The following is a 17,051-nucleotide window of genomic DNA, read 5'->3' on the forward strand; positions in this document are numbered from 1 at the left end:
TGGTTTAATATGGCACTCTTGTTAAAAAAAAGAAAAAAGAAAAGAAAACAAGCAGTGACTCAGGCAGACTTTTAGTATCACCTTCACTTAAAATGAAACAAGCTAATGCTGTTTATGTGAAATAAGCCTGCTACTGAACAGGTTTGAGCTTATGGACCTGATGCAATGAAAGCAACTCTGGGATGAGCTTCAAAGAACCTAACAATCCTGGATCATGTCAAATCCAGATAACTCAGTAATCCATGTATGTGGTATGTAAAACTCTATGGCTTACTCTCTTTGTGTGTGTGTGTGAAAACTAAATCGAGAGAAAATACTCAACAAAATGTTGGTTTAACAACACTAGAAAATTGGAAAATGATTTGTGGAGAGTTGAGAACAATGCTGAACTTACATATAATGCATAACATTTTATTTAGAGAAAAAAATGGCACCACACACTGACTCGAAAACCTGTCAATCTGTCAACTGTGAAGAATGATGGATGGAGCAACTCCTTTACTGCCTTATAGACTAGACACTTTGCAACCACTGAGCAATGAATAATGTGTATCAAGACATTTTACAGGAGAAAATCAGGGCAACAGTTTATGACTACAGATGGGTGATGTGACCCACACAAATCACACAAGTATGTATAATTAAACAATGGCTGAGAAAAAAATATATATATATCCCTGACCTTAAGATGCTGAGGCATAACCTAAAGAGGGGTGTACTATAAGACAACCCAGAAATTCTAATACACTAAAACAGATTTGGGAGGAATGGTCCTAAAATTGGTTGAAAGAAGAGCTGTCAACTCAAAATTAACGCATTAATTGCACAATTTAGTTTATCGGATTAAAAATATTTAAAGAGGTCATATGGTATTTTAAAGTGTCCTAATATAGAGTCCCCTACAACAGGTTTAAATGCATCTAATTTCAGAAAACATTGTAATTTTCTCAGAATACACATTCAATAATGGAGTAATTTCACAATGATTTTAAAACCATTTGTTCGAACAGTTCTGTCTGCAAACTCCTCCCTTCCACAAGCCTACTCAGCTCTGATTGGTCAGCCGGCTAAGTCTATTGTGATTGGGCTTTCCGTATACAATGCAAGCAAATCGTGCACACTAGTGTTGTCAAAAATATCGATATTTCGATAAATATCGATACTGAAATATCTGAACGGTACCAATACTAACTCCCCGTAGTATCGATACTAGCTGTCACTTTCACTTCTCTCCAAAGGCGCGTTGACAAAAACCACACGTGACCGCAGAGCCTGTCTCATCTCATTCGCTCTGGTTAAAGTGAGGCGAATAGAAAGATGGCGAGTGCGGCTCCCCCGCAACCGGCTTTGGTAGATAAAGAACATAGCAGGAGTGCTGTTTGGAAGTATTTTGGATACGAAGCCAATGAACATGGAAAGCCGAGGGATACAAGTAAGCCAAAATGCAAGAGTTGCTACAGAACAGTCCCGACAAAAGGCGCCAACACCACCAATTTAGCGAAGCGCCTGAAAGACAGACACCCGGATCTGTATAAACAATTTCGAGAGGTTGGTAACTGTTCTTATTTTAACATTACTAAATCATTAACTAAGATTGCCTAGTATTGTTGCTCGTTTTTTCGCCGTAATTCGTTAATATAATCTGACTGAGGAACCTTAGACAAGTACATACTTTAAAGGGGGTCGCACACCGAACGAGAAGCGCAGCGTCGCGTCGCGTCGCGTCGAGGACAGCTGGAGGTATCGCACACCGGACGCACACATTCTATACGCGCCAGCTCATTTTTAGGCTAGATTCCCATTCATCAATTAGTAGCATTTTGTATTATTACAAGCAATTTCAACATTCCTTATGCTGTAGCTAGTAATATGATTTGTTTGCTCAATAAAAAAACTACATGCTATTTTGTTGTGTAAGGTATACTTATTTCTTTGTAAACTTCAATTATAATCGTATTGTTGTTGAGGCAGTTTATTGGAGTCTAAATTCAACATGAGGGTTTGTATTTAAAATAAAATAATTGTCATTTTGTGGTCAACAGTATTGATATTTTTAAGGACATGAAATGACAATGCCTGTACTGTACATTATTTTATGATTGTACTGTACAATTACATACAGTTGCTCACTATACATTTTACCTCAGATCGTACGTAAACAAAATTGAACATTCTTACCTGAAAAACCGATGACATCGGTAATCTTCCTCCAAGCTGATGAATTCCTTATGTTGAATCTATGATTTGTTGCAAATAATTCTGGCTATTTCTATTTCCCTACTTCCTTGATCAGTTTTTCATTTTCAATGACCTGAATGACGGTTGTGACCTTGTAAATCCAATAGATGGCAGTCAAAGACAGTGAATATAATAATGACAGGCAAATGTTACATAGGACTTTAGATTTTGCGTAGCCTATGTAAAAATGTCTCGAGAAAATAAAATATGAATTAATTATATAGGTTTACATTTTTTTCAAGCTGTAAACCTAATGTAAGTAGTATTTTGCAGCAGTGGTATCTTGTTTTTTTAATCTAATAGGAAGATTTGAGACAAATATGATGTTATTTAATATAAAACTATGCAGATGGCGCTCTGTGGCACGGCAGAAATTTGAACAGCTTCCTGAGTCGTGGCTGGGCGCCGCGGACAGACGCCGAATGGCGCCGCCGGTGTGCATATGCTCATAGAAAACTATGTGTTCGAATTTTAAAGACGTGGCGCGACGCGACGCTGTGCTGCGCGTTCGGTGTGCGACCCCCTTAACTGTGGTCAAATATAAACTAACTTCTGCTTATTTAACTTTATTAAAAAGAAATATTACTTAAATTCTGCGATTTGTCTTAATGTCTATCCAGTGAGCAACTTAGCATTGTTTTTGCATGTGATGCACGCATGTTTGCATGCATGGATCGGTGATTATATGAATCCGGCATTAAAATCTGTTCATCAAATAATGTTTATGTATTAACCAGCATTTTCGACGCAATGCATTTGTTACAGTATATTTTAATCTTTGATAACGGTAGGTAATACAAATACAAAGGATCATGTTAGCTCTGGTCCAATGAAAAAATAACAGAACATAATTTTAATTAGTTCATGTATTAGTAAATGTTAGTTTAAATTAACTTTTAACTAAGACTAATAAATGTTTTGGAAGTATTTTTCATTGTTTATTCATGGTAACGAATGTTAAGAAATATCCATTACCATTAACTTAAGTTTTAAGATTAGTTAGTTCAGTTAATTTTAAAAGTGTGGTCTAAAAAAAAGTTTATTAAAGTTTGGCATTCTCTTGTAGCACCAGAAAGATGATGAGACTCGTCCTGCAACTATAACAATCACGCTCACAACCTACACTACCAGCTCTATTTGAACAGCAAAAAAAATATGATGCAAACTCAAATGAAGCTAAAAAGCTTAACAGGGCTGTAGCAGTGTACGTTTGCATGGATCAGGTTCCTTTGTATACTGTTGAGAAACCTGGCTTCAAACAACTTCTTGAACAATTAAACAACAGGTATGCCCTTCCTTCACGGAACTTTTTCATGCACAACGAAATCCCAGCCCTATATAACGAAACGAAAGAAATGGTCATGAACCATCTTGGAAGGAAAACTTTTTTTTTCATGCACCACTGATCTGTGGACAAGCAGGGCCACTTCCACATTCATGGCAGTAACTCTGCAATTTGTCACTGAAACCTGGGACATGCAGAGCTGGTGTTTGGGCTGCACTGGGCTTAACTCTGAGCACACAGCAGAATGCTTGAGGGAAGCACTGGAAGAGATGATACAAGAAACATGGAAGCTGGACATGTCATACATGGCTGGTATCACCACTGATAATGCTTCAGCAAACAAGAAAGCATTTCAGCAAGACTTCACATGGGTCCCCTGCTTTGGGCATAACTTGCACCTAGCCATTAACAAGGGCCTGGATATAGACCGTGTGTCTGGATCACTGTCGAGGTTGAGAAAGACTGTGTCTGCCTTCAGCAGGTCTCCGAAGATGTTGCGGCAGCTGAAGAAAAAACAAAAAGATTTGCAACTGCCCGAACACAGAATGATCCATGATGAGCCCACACGCTGGGACTCAGCTTATGAAATGGTGGAGAGGTTTCTAGAACAGCAGCAAGCTGTCTGTTCAGTTCTAGCTGATGATCGGAAGAAATGGCACCTCATGCCCAAAGATTCTGATATTACAGTTCTTGAGACTGTAAAAGAGGTATTGAGCCCTGTCAGCTCTTTCACGGATGCCCTTAGTGGTGAAAAACACACCACTCTCTCTGCAGTCCTGCCTCTGAGTTGGAAGATCTTCTCTACTTTGACAGTTGAGGAAGGTGACAGCAACCTAAAACGTCAACTTAAAGACAACATCAGAGAAGATCTCAGGCAGAGATATGAGAACACACATCTGCAGCTGATATTAAACACAGCCACATTTCTTGACCCAAGGTTCAAGGACAGTTTTGTAACCTTAAAAGAGGAGGTTAAACAGAATCTTATGGTCAGTGTCAATTTGCTAGAAAAAGGGGACCAAAGTCAGCAAACATCATCTCCAGATGACAAGCAGAAACCAGCAAAAAAACCTAAATCAGATCTGAAGAGACTGTTAACAAGCATACAGGGGATAAAAAGAGTGAACATGGAGAGGGTTCATCATCCAGAGAAGAAGGTGAGGGTGCAGAGACGGAACTCAAAAATGAGTTCTCAGTGTATGAAAAGATGCCTGAAATCAGTGCAGAAGAGGACCCACTCACATGGTGGGGGACACATGAGACAACTTTACCTCACCTTGCCCAGTTTGCTAAGAAGTATCTGTGCATCTCAGCTTCAAGTTCAGCTTCAGAGCGTGTATTTAGTACATCAGGGCTCATTTGCAGTCCAAGAAGGGCACGACTTACAGAGGATCACGTTGACATGCTGGTGTTCCTAGCTCAAAATCTGAAAGTTGCAAAACAACTTTAGGATATAGTAATAGGTGTCAATCTCACTCACCTCTGTTAAGAAAATCTGCATATTGCAGTAAGGGATTCCATTTAAATATTTTGTTTACTAATTTGTTACTTGATGCATAAGATTGCACTGATTTTGTTTTTGCTTGAAGTTTAAGTATTTTTTGGTGATATTGTGATTGGATTTTATTTTACTTACAAAAGATTGCACTTTTTTTCATTTGCACTTTATTGGTTTTTAAATGTATGGCAATCTGAGAGGCTTTTGAACAAGGACACTACCTCAACAAGACATTTTTGACATTTATGTAAAATATACCTCATTGTCATGTTCTAGACTTGTTATATTTATCTTTAAATAAAAAAAAATGTACCCCCTTAATATTGTGTTTTCTTTTTTCCATAGTATCGAAAATGGTATCGAATATCGATATTTTTCAAGGTATCGTATCGAAGTTAGAAATTCCAGTATCATGACAACACTAGTGCACACAGCTAAAGTTTAGCTGCTAAACTGTAAACGCTTCACAAAACAATAATGTGGATACGTTAATCGGGTGCTAATACAGTATGTAAAGCAAAATATCACTACTGTAATGTCTGAAGAACGACAGACAAAAGACGCTCAGCGTCTGAACTTTAAATTAGACTCAGAACAGCTATATCACACGTGCACCAGACTAGCTAACTCGCTTGTCTCTCTCGTCCGTGTCTTTTACTCCCTGCATTAAAGGCACAATAATGTACGTTTTTGCCATTGGAGGGCACATATTTAAAACATACAAAGAAACTAGGGATGGCGAAAACTAAAAAATTTCTTGACCGACCACCGAGCCTCATTAGCCGGTTGAAACCGGTTAACCGATTAGTTTAAAATATGGTACGCTATTTGAAATAACAGCCATTTCGAGCCGCGCCTGCAATTTCGCAACTCTGTCGCATCTGGCCGCGATCACACCGAACGCGTCTTTTAGTTCTAAAAACGCGAGGCGCACAGCACTGCCTTTTTTTGGTGACTTTTAATAAAAGAGCGTGCTGCTTTTTTTTAATGTTGCTAAGCAACGACCAAAACAGCTGTCCTGTCAGTCAAATCAAAGGATTATAGCGCGAGCACTCTAAAATCTTAGTTTTATGCTGTTAAGTAAACTGTCATATTAGCAGAAACCCTAAATAATACAGCTCCGGGTTACCCACGATAGTCACAAAAGGTTTCTCCCCTATTTCTTTGCAGTCTCCGGACTTTTTAAACAACCGTAAAATTCCGTCACCACAACAGAAGGCCCGCCTCTCCATTCATTCGATTGGACAATGGAAAAGAACGCGAATGACGTTGGGCGTTTTTCCGCTCAGAGTTGATTTTGTTTCAACTTCACACGCTCAGAGCGCTCCTGCAAAAACGCGAGGCGCCTGGGGCGCATAAGCAGCGCGTAGAACGCTCACTGCCAACAGAAAACCATTCAAAAGAGGCGCCTCCAACTGCAAAAACGCGTTCGGTGTGATCGCGGCCAGACTGCCGCTCTGCCTCCCGCACACACACACACACACACACACACACTGCCACTCACGTCACTTTTTTTAAAATCCTCTACAGCGCGAAACATGAGTCCCGCAAACGCGGCGCCGAAGAGCTTGTTGTATGTAATCGTAGGACAAATGGCTCCTTAGTTTCAAATGGTAACTTTGGGTACAAGGTGATCGCTTTGAAAATAAAGGCGTTTGTCTAGGTTAGAAGCTCATTTGAAACATTGCCACGGCTCATTTAAGAAAATGACAGCTCCGAAGAGACGCCGCTTTAGTTGAGGTAACAGTGCTAACCATAATAAAGAAAGACGATGATCATCATCACCTTATCGGTTACCAATGAAATGTAGATGTAATGTATTTCCAAATCTAAGCCCATCTTATGTGGAATGTTGCCTAATAGACTGCAACATGATAAAACCAATAGATAAAACAGGCACCTTCAGAATGCGTAAAAGACGCACCGGCATTTTTTTTTTAACCGACTACCGACAACTTTAACCGGTTAACGTTGATACGGTCAACCACCGGTCAAACGGTCATCGGTTAACATCCCTAAAAGAAACAAAGGCATAGTTTGATCATGCCGTAATTAAGTGTAGAATTATGGGAGCTGCTGTCTTCATCCCCACAGCTGATGTAATCTAGTCTTGAAAATGTGTGTGTTTGTGTGTGTATATTTCAGCAAGCAAATATTTTTACAGCTAACTTACATGAGAGTGTAAAAATTTAACCTTTCGATGTGATGGATATATTATTTGAAGATGTATGCATCATGTAATGGCCAAATAGTTATTTTAAAGTATATTCCTCCTGTAAATGATGTAAGATTACCATAACATACTTCTACATTACTTACATTTAATGTAGAATATTTTCTAGAAATAAAAATTCCATAAACTGCTAATTTTACACTTTCTGTATCTGATCATTCTTTCTTACAAGGTTCTTAAATTCCAGCATCAATGTATACACAATTACAGATGATCGTCAGTTTGTCGTTTTACACACTTAAAGAAATCTTTAGATGTGTAACACAAACCATAATCCATAACAACAACACACAATACTTTATTTAACCTTTTCTGATAAGAAGCGTGCACTGCAAACGTAAGCAGTTTTGACCATCGTTTCTGTCCAGTCCTCTCGTTTTATCGCTTTTAACCATAGCTGACGTAGTTTTTTTTTGTCTGGAAGGGGCAGAAGGTATGTGGTAAAATATTAAACTGAAGCCTGTACTACGTCGATTCTAGAATCCAACAACACAACAGGTTATGATTACAGATGGGTGATCTCACAGTTTACCTGGAAACATAAAGCACTCAATGTACACAAAGAGACGTAAATCTCTGACAAGCTACGCCATATCGCGCTCAATATCGCATTCGATATTAAGCTCGATATGGCGTAGCTTGTCAGAGATATACGTTTCTGTGTATTAATTGCCGCTCCAGCGGAACCTGAGCGGAACGCACGTGATGGAGATTTACTACTAATCAAAGCACCGGCTTCATTGACTAAACGCGCCTCACAATATCGTTCGATATATTGTCCAGCCCTATCGAAAACCCATATGACCTGCTCTTTAATGCAATTAAAAAGAGAGATTTCAAAGATATTTTGACAACTAAACTTGGAAATGTCCTCGGTTTCCTTTTCAGAAATCTAGTCACCCATTTTAAAACAAAACTGATAAAGAAAAGTAAAAATGAAACTATTACACTATTACATAGACTACTGAGCAAGTGCTAAATAATGTCAGAAGCACTTTAAGCAAATATGCAAACTCAGACATGAGTGTTCGGCCAAAAAAACGGTCAGAGAACATCCCACTGAATTCACTTATAGGATTAGTTCACTTTCAGAACAAAAACTTACAGATAATGTACTCACCCCCTTGTCATCCAAGATGTTTATGTCTTTCTTTCTTCAGTCTTAAAGAAATTATGTTTTTTGAGGAACACATTTCAGGTTTTCTCTCCATATAGTGGATATATATGAAGTAGGGCTGGGCGATAAAACGATAACGATATATATCGCGATAGACAAGAGATCGATATCAATAAAAAATGTGTTCGATAAAACGTTCGATATTTTGTATTCTTCGTCGGCCCGCCCAGCCCCCCTTTAACGTCCAGTTAATTTTATTTTCAATATAGCGCCAGATCACAATAGAAGTTAAGGTTATCTTTTCTACAGAACGGGTCCATGTTGTTGTATTAAACAAACTAAATAGCCTTATGTTATTTATCTTTTTACACGACGGCATGTGATTTGTCTGTACATGATCGCGCGTTTACAATGTCTCCTCACAGACGGGATCGCGGACTCCATTCATAAAAACGGACTTTACTATAGGGCGGAATGCCGCGGAATTCGTCGATTTTTGGACCAATAAATCAAAAGTTGGTCTGTTCAGAATTCAGATCGCGATATGGACTAGTGTCTGTGAAAACTGAAATGCAAAAAGACCGTTTCAATATGAATCCTGCGTGTTCCGTTTTATTTTCACTACACGCATACTGCACACGTGACGCTCCCGCTAATTTTTGGCCTTTGCATCTCACATGAACAGACAAACTCCAATATAAATACATTTCCAAAGCTGCTGTGAGTGTCACTTTTTGTCAATTTTACCGTTTCATTAGTGAAACTAGCATCATTCATACTGTATTACACACTGAAACTTCACGGCAACCTGTCAAAATAAAAGTACGGTTTAACATGTAACAGAACAATATTAGTCTTGTATTACTGTACAGTATAATGTAGGTGTTTATACGTTCACATTTAAATAATTTACATAAAACAATATATATGATAAAAAATAAAATAAAGAGTCACCACTTTATTGTTGAAAAAATACTATTATTATTAAACCTTTTTTTAACTGAATATAATTTTTCTTCTATGTATTAATTTTAACAGTAAAGCTCCGTTTATTTTTATTTTTAAAAATAAATCCGTGATTTTGCTTTCATTTGATTATCAGAAAAATTAAAACAAGAATTTCTGAAAAAAGCAAAAGATTGTAGGGCCCTATTGTTCAAAATGTTGAAAGTTTTGGACTTATTTTTTCACTGAAATAAATGTTTTCGTTATTACACAAAGTACACTAAAGTAACGGGAAAGAAGTAATGTTGGCTACTGGAAACCAGCAATCTGTGCAGCAATAAATATTATCAGCCAAGTACTTTGCAACAACCTCTGACCTGTGGTCAAGCCGTACTTCTGGGCCATACATTAACTTGACCATTCACTTCATCGACAACGAATGGGGTTTGAATTGAGGATTAAGAGATAATTAAGTGTATATTGTGACTTTAGACTTATGTTTACATTTTAATTATTTGAGTTTTCCATGGTTGTTGACATTTCTGTCTTAATAACTGAGGGGATTATGATCAGACGAAGGTTAAGTTTAAAATAAAAATGTTTGAATGTAATATATTTTTCTCCTGGTCCTTATTTTAAATGGGTCATAAAAAATATCAATAATTATCGATATCGACCGATATGAAACACTGATATCGTGATATAGTTTTCAGCCATATCGCCCAGCCCTAATATGAAGTTCCAAAATGCAGTTTAAATGCAGCTTTAAAGGGCTCTAAACGATCCCAGACGAAACGATTGGTCATTTTCAAACCAAATTTAAAAATTATATACTTTTTAACCTCAAATGCTCGTCTTGTCTCGTTTCTGCGATGCCCATGCGTAGTCTGTGTGATCCGGGTCAACACAGTTAGAGTATGTCGATAAACTCCCATCTCGTTTTCTTCCCCAACTTCAAAATCGTCCTACATCGCTGCAGAAGAACCAACCCAGTGTTTACTAGGGACGGGATGATAAATCAATTCGTGGATCGATTCTGAGATCTTCCGAATACATCAAGAACCGATTCTGAGCTTTGATTTTAACAGCAAGTGGCGCTCTAATCTAATTTTAATCCGCACACTCAAACGCTCATGAAGAAGACTGCTGAAGAGCAGAACATGTATGAGTTCAGATGAGTCATGTAATTTCACCTCGGCTCAAAATGCTTTTATGACGCGAGATTAATGTAAACACAGCCCACTGTGAACACCCTTGTAATTCGCTTCAACCTTTTCGAATTGTATGAATGATCATTTTAGGTTCAAGTACCTGTAAAGATTTGGAAACAAGCAGCAATCAGTGCCATCTGCTGTTCAAAACTAAGATCAGAATCGATTTGCAAAAGAATCATGATGTGTTCGGAAAATCTCAGAATCTATGCTGAATCTAGTGTTGTCAAAAGTCCCGGTACTTCGGTACCAAGTCGGTACTAAAAAAAATAAAACGTTACGGTACCAGGTTTTCTTAAGTACCGGTGGTACCGACTATCCGGTCAACCCGGTTCTTGATACGCTATACAAAAGGTGCGCGCTGCGCAGTTGCGCTCTCTTTATTAAAACACCAGCGCTGCTGCTGATGCCGCGGCTCTGACTCCACTTGTTTACAAAGAAGAGCCAGGCTTGCTCCAAATAGTTTGGATTTGCGGCTGAACAAGGCGAACATCATAGATCATCAAAAAACTATTTGCAAAGGATGTCGTCTAGGTTCTCTCGAAAGGAGGAAACACATCAAACTTAAAACACCTCAAAGACCGACTCCAGGATCAAATAAAAGATTTCAAGTAAGGTAAGTTTCATTTTAATTTCATATTTAGAGCATTGTGGCGTATTTTAATTTGAATGTCAGACTGAAATAAACCACCGTTTGTGTAGTGAATCGTTAGCATAAGCGCGGCTAACGCTAATATGCTGGGCCTTAGAATGAATTTGAAACAACGCTCCTATAACTTTTGTTAGAGTAAAAAAAAATAAGGACATGATGTATTTACTATTTTTTACACACAAATGACCCGTGTATCCAAAATATGTGTGTTAGAGAATGTACAAATGTGACGTTAATTTATGTCCTTAATATCAGTCTGTCAGAAAACGTTCTTGACTGGATAACTCTAGCAGGTTTAAAAAGCTTATTAATAATAAATATGAATGCAGTTTGGATAGAATAAAAGTACAATCAAATAAAACACGTTTTATTCCCTGTTTAGTTTGGTAATACTTTACAATAAGATCAAATTCATGCATCATATTCTAACATAATCTTAAAGTGAACAATATATTTTTACAACATTAATTCATGTTTGTGAATGTTATTTAATACAAACACATGATCATTCATGTTTGTTCATGTTTAACAGTTTAACATGATTTTATGCATTAGTACATGTTGAAATTAGCCTAACCTCATGAAGAATAATTGCCATGTAACTACTGTTTATTGTTAGGCAATGCTATCTAACTAATGAAAATTGTAAAGTGTTTTAAATACTGCAGTTTTCATCTGATAGACACTGGTCTTAATATATGTAATCTTATCTAAATTTATTATAACAGCTGAGGTTTGTTATTTACTGAAAATTAATATTTTTGCTGGTGTCAATGATCTAATGTCACATCTGGTCAGACTTAGCACACTGCTTTACTTAAGTATATTATTTTTTCTTTTTACAGTTGCAGAAGATCATGAAAGACCCCAGCGAACTCTAAAACAGACAACAGTTACAGATGTTTTACCGCAGCAGCAGAAATATGACAAAAAGTTTTGGGTGAAGCTTGTTTACATTTTTTATGCCTGTAATTTATTTAGATGTTATTTAACTACTAAAATGTTTACAATCCTTGAAATACTTTTTTAACCTGTGGAAAAACTAACAAAATTTTACGCAAGTATAAAGAATTTTTTTTACAAAGTTTTTTTTGTACATTTTATTTTTGCTTAACTTTATTAATAAAAAATAGTGTGTTGCTCGATTAATCTGTTATTGTGTTTTGCTTTGGTACCGAAATTGGTACCGAGAACCGTGGATTTTCAATGGTATTGGTACCGAATACTGAAATTTTGGTACCGTGACAACACTAGCTGAATCATGTCTCGATTCGCGTTGCAACGATTTATCGTCCCATCCCTAGCGTTTAAGTGAACATACAAAGAATATCAAACGTCCTTTTTACCAAAAAAAAAAAAAAAGGTAAAACAGAGACACAAAAGAAACTGTGTTGACCCGGACTGACCGCTCGAGACAAGACGAGAATTTGAGGATATTTATAAAGTTATAAGTATATACAATTGTCAATTTGTTTAGAAAATAACCAACCGTTTCACAAGATAAGACCCTTCTTCCTTCCTTTAGACAGGGTTTCTGCAGGATTTTCAAATCTTATTTAATGCCTTTTAATGCCCTTTTTAATGCCATTTCTAACATTTTTAATGCCATATGCAACCAATAACTTAACACGGCTGTGTATGAATGCGTATATCATAATGCATTTTTTCATGCTGTCTTACAATGAGGCAACAATGAACATACATTACTCTGCTGAACATAATTAGAAATGGATCAAGAGACAGCTTAAAATGTCAGCGTTTATTTGCAGATTTCAAAATTTCAAATATCATCAATTCTGAACAGAAAAATTTCAGAAACTTTGAACTCTTAGAGGCTAAAACTGGCCGCTCTTAAAAAGTCTGTCTCACACAATTTTGGACCGGCCAGAAGCAATTACCAAACTGGTTCCGTGTTTATCATACTTCGCGACAGTGAATCAAAGTTATTAATTATACAGGCTACATTGAAGATAAATTGGTAATATTTGTTTCTTCAACACCATCTAAAGTTTTAATGCCTGTATAAAACAATTTAATGCTTTTTAATGCCATTTAAGGCCTTAATTTTCGCAAAATCAATTTAATGACTTTTAATGCTTTTTAATGCCCCGCGGAAACCCTGTTTAGAGCCCTTTGAAGCTGCATTTAAACTACATTTTGGAAGTTCAAACTTGGGGGCACCATACATATCCATTATATGGAGAGAAATCCTGAAATGTTTTCTTCAAAAAACAATTTCTTTATGACTGAAGAAAGACAGACATAAACATCTTGGACGACATTATCTGTAAATATTTGCTCTGGAAGTGAACCAATCCTTTAATGTGAAACCTAAATAGCCAGATTGACTTGACATGACAGTTGCTAACCCTAAAAGAGAAAACTGACCATTTAATGACGACAACTACCCTCTACACAGCCTCATGTTGTAACTTAACCCTTATGTGTTGTTAGGGACGTTTTCGTCCACTGAGGGGTGCTGTTGAGTCTTAATTTGGCCACAACTTTTTCTCTGTTAAAGCAAATGGAATGATTTTTGGTGACTAATCTTATTTTGATACATATTTTGGGAAAATGCTTTGAAATTTTTCAAAAACTCAACAGTACACTGTGGGCAAATTTACTACCCTTTCGTTATGTTTCGTGGCTGAAAACAGCCACTACTTTAAACTGGTGTAAAAATGTATCAGATAAATATTTTTTAAATTTTTTTGCATAAATCTATTAATCAACCTCAGTCCTGCTCAAAAATACTAAAATGTTTAAAAAAAAAAAATCAGGATTTTAACTCTTTAATTGCCAAATTCCTAAATGATGTCACTGATTTGGAAAAAAAAACCCCACAAGATTACTAATTTTAAATATAAAAGGTAATTGTGGCCTGGATTTTTTTTTACCTTTTTAACAGTCTTGGACATGTGAAAGATTAGTAAGAACATTGGCTTTCATGCATTGTTAGTTTTGGCGCAGCATCAGATTTTCTTTTTTTCTCCCTCATTTATTGTTTGTGGCTGTTTTTGCCCCATTGACTTCCATTATAACCACATTTTTTGATTGCAAAGCCATGACACCATATAATGCTGAATTCTTGATTGTTTGTGGTTTTCCCTGTTGGGAAGGGGTCAAATTTGTAAATTGTACTGTTGATTATCAGTTGGCCCCATTAACCCTTTAGATAGGCCTTTGCAAAAAAAAAGCTTAGTTTTACATAGAGTTCTATGGAGTTTAACGGCATATTATAGTGTGTGTGTGTGTATGTGTGTCTAAGTGTGTTTGAGTGAGTGAAAGTGAGTGAAAGTGAGTGAAAGTGAGTGAAAGTGAGTGAAAGTGTGTGAAAGTGTGTGAAAGTGTGTGAAAGTGAGTGAAAGTGTGTGAAAGTGTGTGAAAGTGAGTGAAAGTGAGTGAAAGTGTGTGAAAGTGTGTGAAAGTGCGAAAGTGTGAGAGAGACCTTTGTGCACCTTGATACCCCTGAGAAAATCAAAATAAGCACCTCAGCTCTCAGAACGACATGGAGTAAACAAAAATAAAGAAAGTATATTTATGTATTTGTTTACCATATAGTTCTGAGAGCTGAAGTGCTTTTTTTTGATTTTCTGAGATGTATCAAGGTGCACAGAGGTCTCTCTCACACTCACAGACACTCACACACACTCTCATACACTCGCACACACTTTCACACACACACTATAATATGCCGTTATACTCCATAGAACTCTATGTAAAACTAAGCTTTTTTTTTGCAAAGGCCTATCTAAAGGGTTAATGGGGCCAACTGATAATCAACAGTACAATTTACAAATTTGACCCCTTCCCAACAGGGAAAACCACAAACAATCAAGAATTCAGCATTATATGGTGTCATGGCTTTGCAATCAAAAAATGTGGTTATAATGGAAGTCAATGGGGCAAAAACAGCCACAAACAATAAATAAGGGAGAAAAAAAGAAAATCCGATGCTGCGCCAAAACTAACAATGCATGAAAGCCAATGTTCTTACTAATCTTTCACATGTCCAAGACTGTTAAAAAGGTATAAAAAAAAAAATCCAGGCCACAATTACCTTTTATATTGAAAATTAGTAATTTTGTGGGGTTTTTTTTTCCAAAATCAGTGACATCATTTAGGAATTTGGCAATTAAAGAGTTAAAATCCTGATTTTTTTTTTTAACATTTACTATTTTTGAGCAGGACTGAGGTTGATTAATAGATTTATGCAAAAAAATGTGAAAAAAATATTTATCTGATACATTTTTACAGCAGTTTAAAGTAGTGGCTGTTTTCAGCCACGAAACATAACGAAAGGTTGTAAATTGAAACAATGCACAAGGGTTAAACGACGCAATTCAAAACAGCAACGCCACACAAAATCAACCTCTGGGTTCCCATACTCTCATACAGTAAGTTTCAGGCCCAAGTGTCAACAATCAAGCTTGAGAATGACTGAAGAAATTTGATCTGGTCTCACCGAGAAGAAGTGTTGGTTGTGTTTTAGCTCCACTGACAGTTTTAAAAGTAGATACTCCTTCCTGATCCACCCATTTCCCTCCCATAATCCACAGTGAACCTGCTCAAAGCAGGAAGTGACAGACTGTCACAGTGACTCGAAAGCCTCGCAATCAGAGCTGTCTTCATTTCCAAACTCACATAAGCACAAGCTGCATAATGTATAGGACGACTCTGAGGAAAAGTGACTGGACTTAATACAGTGAGCTCGACTCAAACACACAGACAAACTCTAAAGCGAACGGTTAAACTTAAGTGCAGTGAAATAAACGGGTGAAGTCGAAGACTTACTTGAGTTGTGCTGGAGTTTCTCTTCTGAATGAAGCTCGTGTCGTTGTCCACCAGCGCGGCCATTTCATTCTGCTGTTGATCTGACACACAGTCAACATAAACTCAGTGCAAACTGATCAGCCTAACGAATACAAGCAGCATGTGTTTATCCATTATGTGGTTCACAGATCAACAGATGAAACCGGTTTAAAAGTTAGCAGAGCAACATTAGCTGAGGAGTCCTGACACGCGTTCAGTGGCCATGTTCGTTTACTAAAATCACTTTATTAATCACTCGCTTCTTCATAATCTTCGTCGCCATCATCATCGGCATCATAATCGCTAACGTCCATTCTCTCACTTTGGTAAAGCGCTGTTTATCGTCGCTCACGTTATATAACGTTAACTCAATGTAGGTCGCTGTAAAGATCAACTCAACTTCCACAACTTAGCAAACAAGCTCAAGATTACGCTTACTTACTCCAGAAACAAAAACAACTAAATTCACGACGAACTCACCAAGTCAGATGGCTCCTGTTAGCGATTACGAGACGACTATTAACGTTACTGTTTACGGTCACTTAAGCAGTATAAGAATAACAGAATTTAGTGTTTTGGGCGAATCGATGACGGTGTTTGACAATATAAAAAAATCGACACAAAACTCATCACGTACAGTTGTCCTTCATAATGATTAAAGCTAATAAACACTTAGATAATAAAAAGTGAACTCACCGCTCATAATGTGTGAAGGCGCGAGTTTTTCACGCTTCTTTAAGTCTGACATGAACTCTTAAACAACTCAACCAAACTTGATGAACAGAAAGGACGGAGTTAAAGCGGCGGGGGTAATGGGCCAATCAAAAAACGAATCGCTTTCCCCTCGGCCAATAGGATTCTTTGTTTTAACCCCTTGTCATTTAGACGTTCAGAGATATTACTCGTAATCTCTCCTTTTACAAGTTTGAGACACTGTGAAGTACCACAGCTGATATGTTATCTCATTTTTTTTGTTAGTTTGTTTTTATTTGAGAGTCAAAATCTCAAAATATGTAAGCTATTCAAAACAAAAGATGCAGAGAACATCTGGAATGTCTAC

The 17,051-nt window shown here is 37.1% G+C and overlaps 1 protein-coding gene across 2 annotated transcripts in view; it reads right to left on the reverse strand.

Annotated features, from left to right (window-relative positions):
• sp1 (sp1 transcription factor) overlaps window positions 1-16,765 on the reverse strand; it is a 41,696-nt gene extending 24,931 nt beyond the window's left edge. For both annotated transcript variants that reach the window (XM_073825692.1, XM_073825691.1), the window contains exons 1-2: window positions 16,688-16,765; window positions 15,974-16,053 (exon numbers count right to left, since the gene is read on the reverse strand). In XM_073825692.1, coding sequence (XP_073681793.1) covers window positions 15,974-16,053; window positions 16,688-16,739 — 132 coding nt within the window. In that variant the 5' untranslated portion in view covers window positions 16,740-16,765. The remainder of the gene's footprint in view (window positions 1-15,973; window positions 16,054-16,687) is intronic.
• Window positions 16,766-17,051: the final 286 nt, after the last annotated feature.

Source organism: Garra rufa, chromosome 20 (assembly GCF_049309525.1).
Source record: "Garra rufa chromosome 20, GarRuf1.0, whole genome shotgun sequence".
In the NCBI taxonomy this organism is placed as follows: Eukaryota; Metazoa; Chordata; class Actinopteri; order Cypriniformes; family Cyprinidae; genus Garra; species Garra rufa.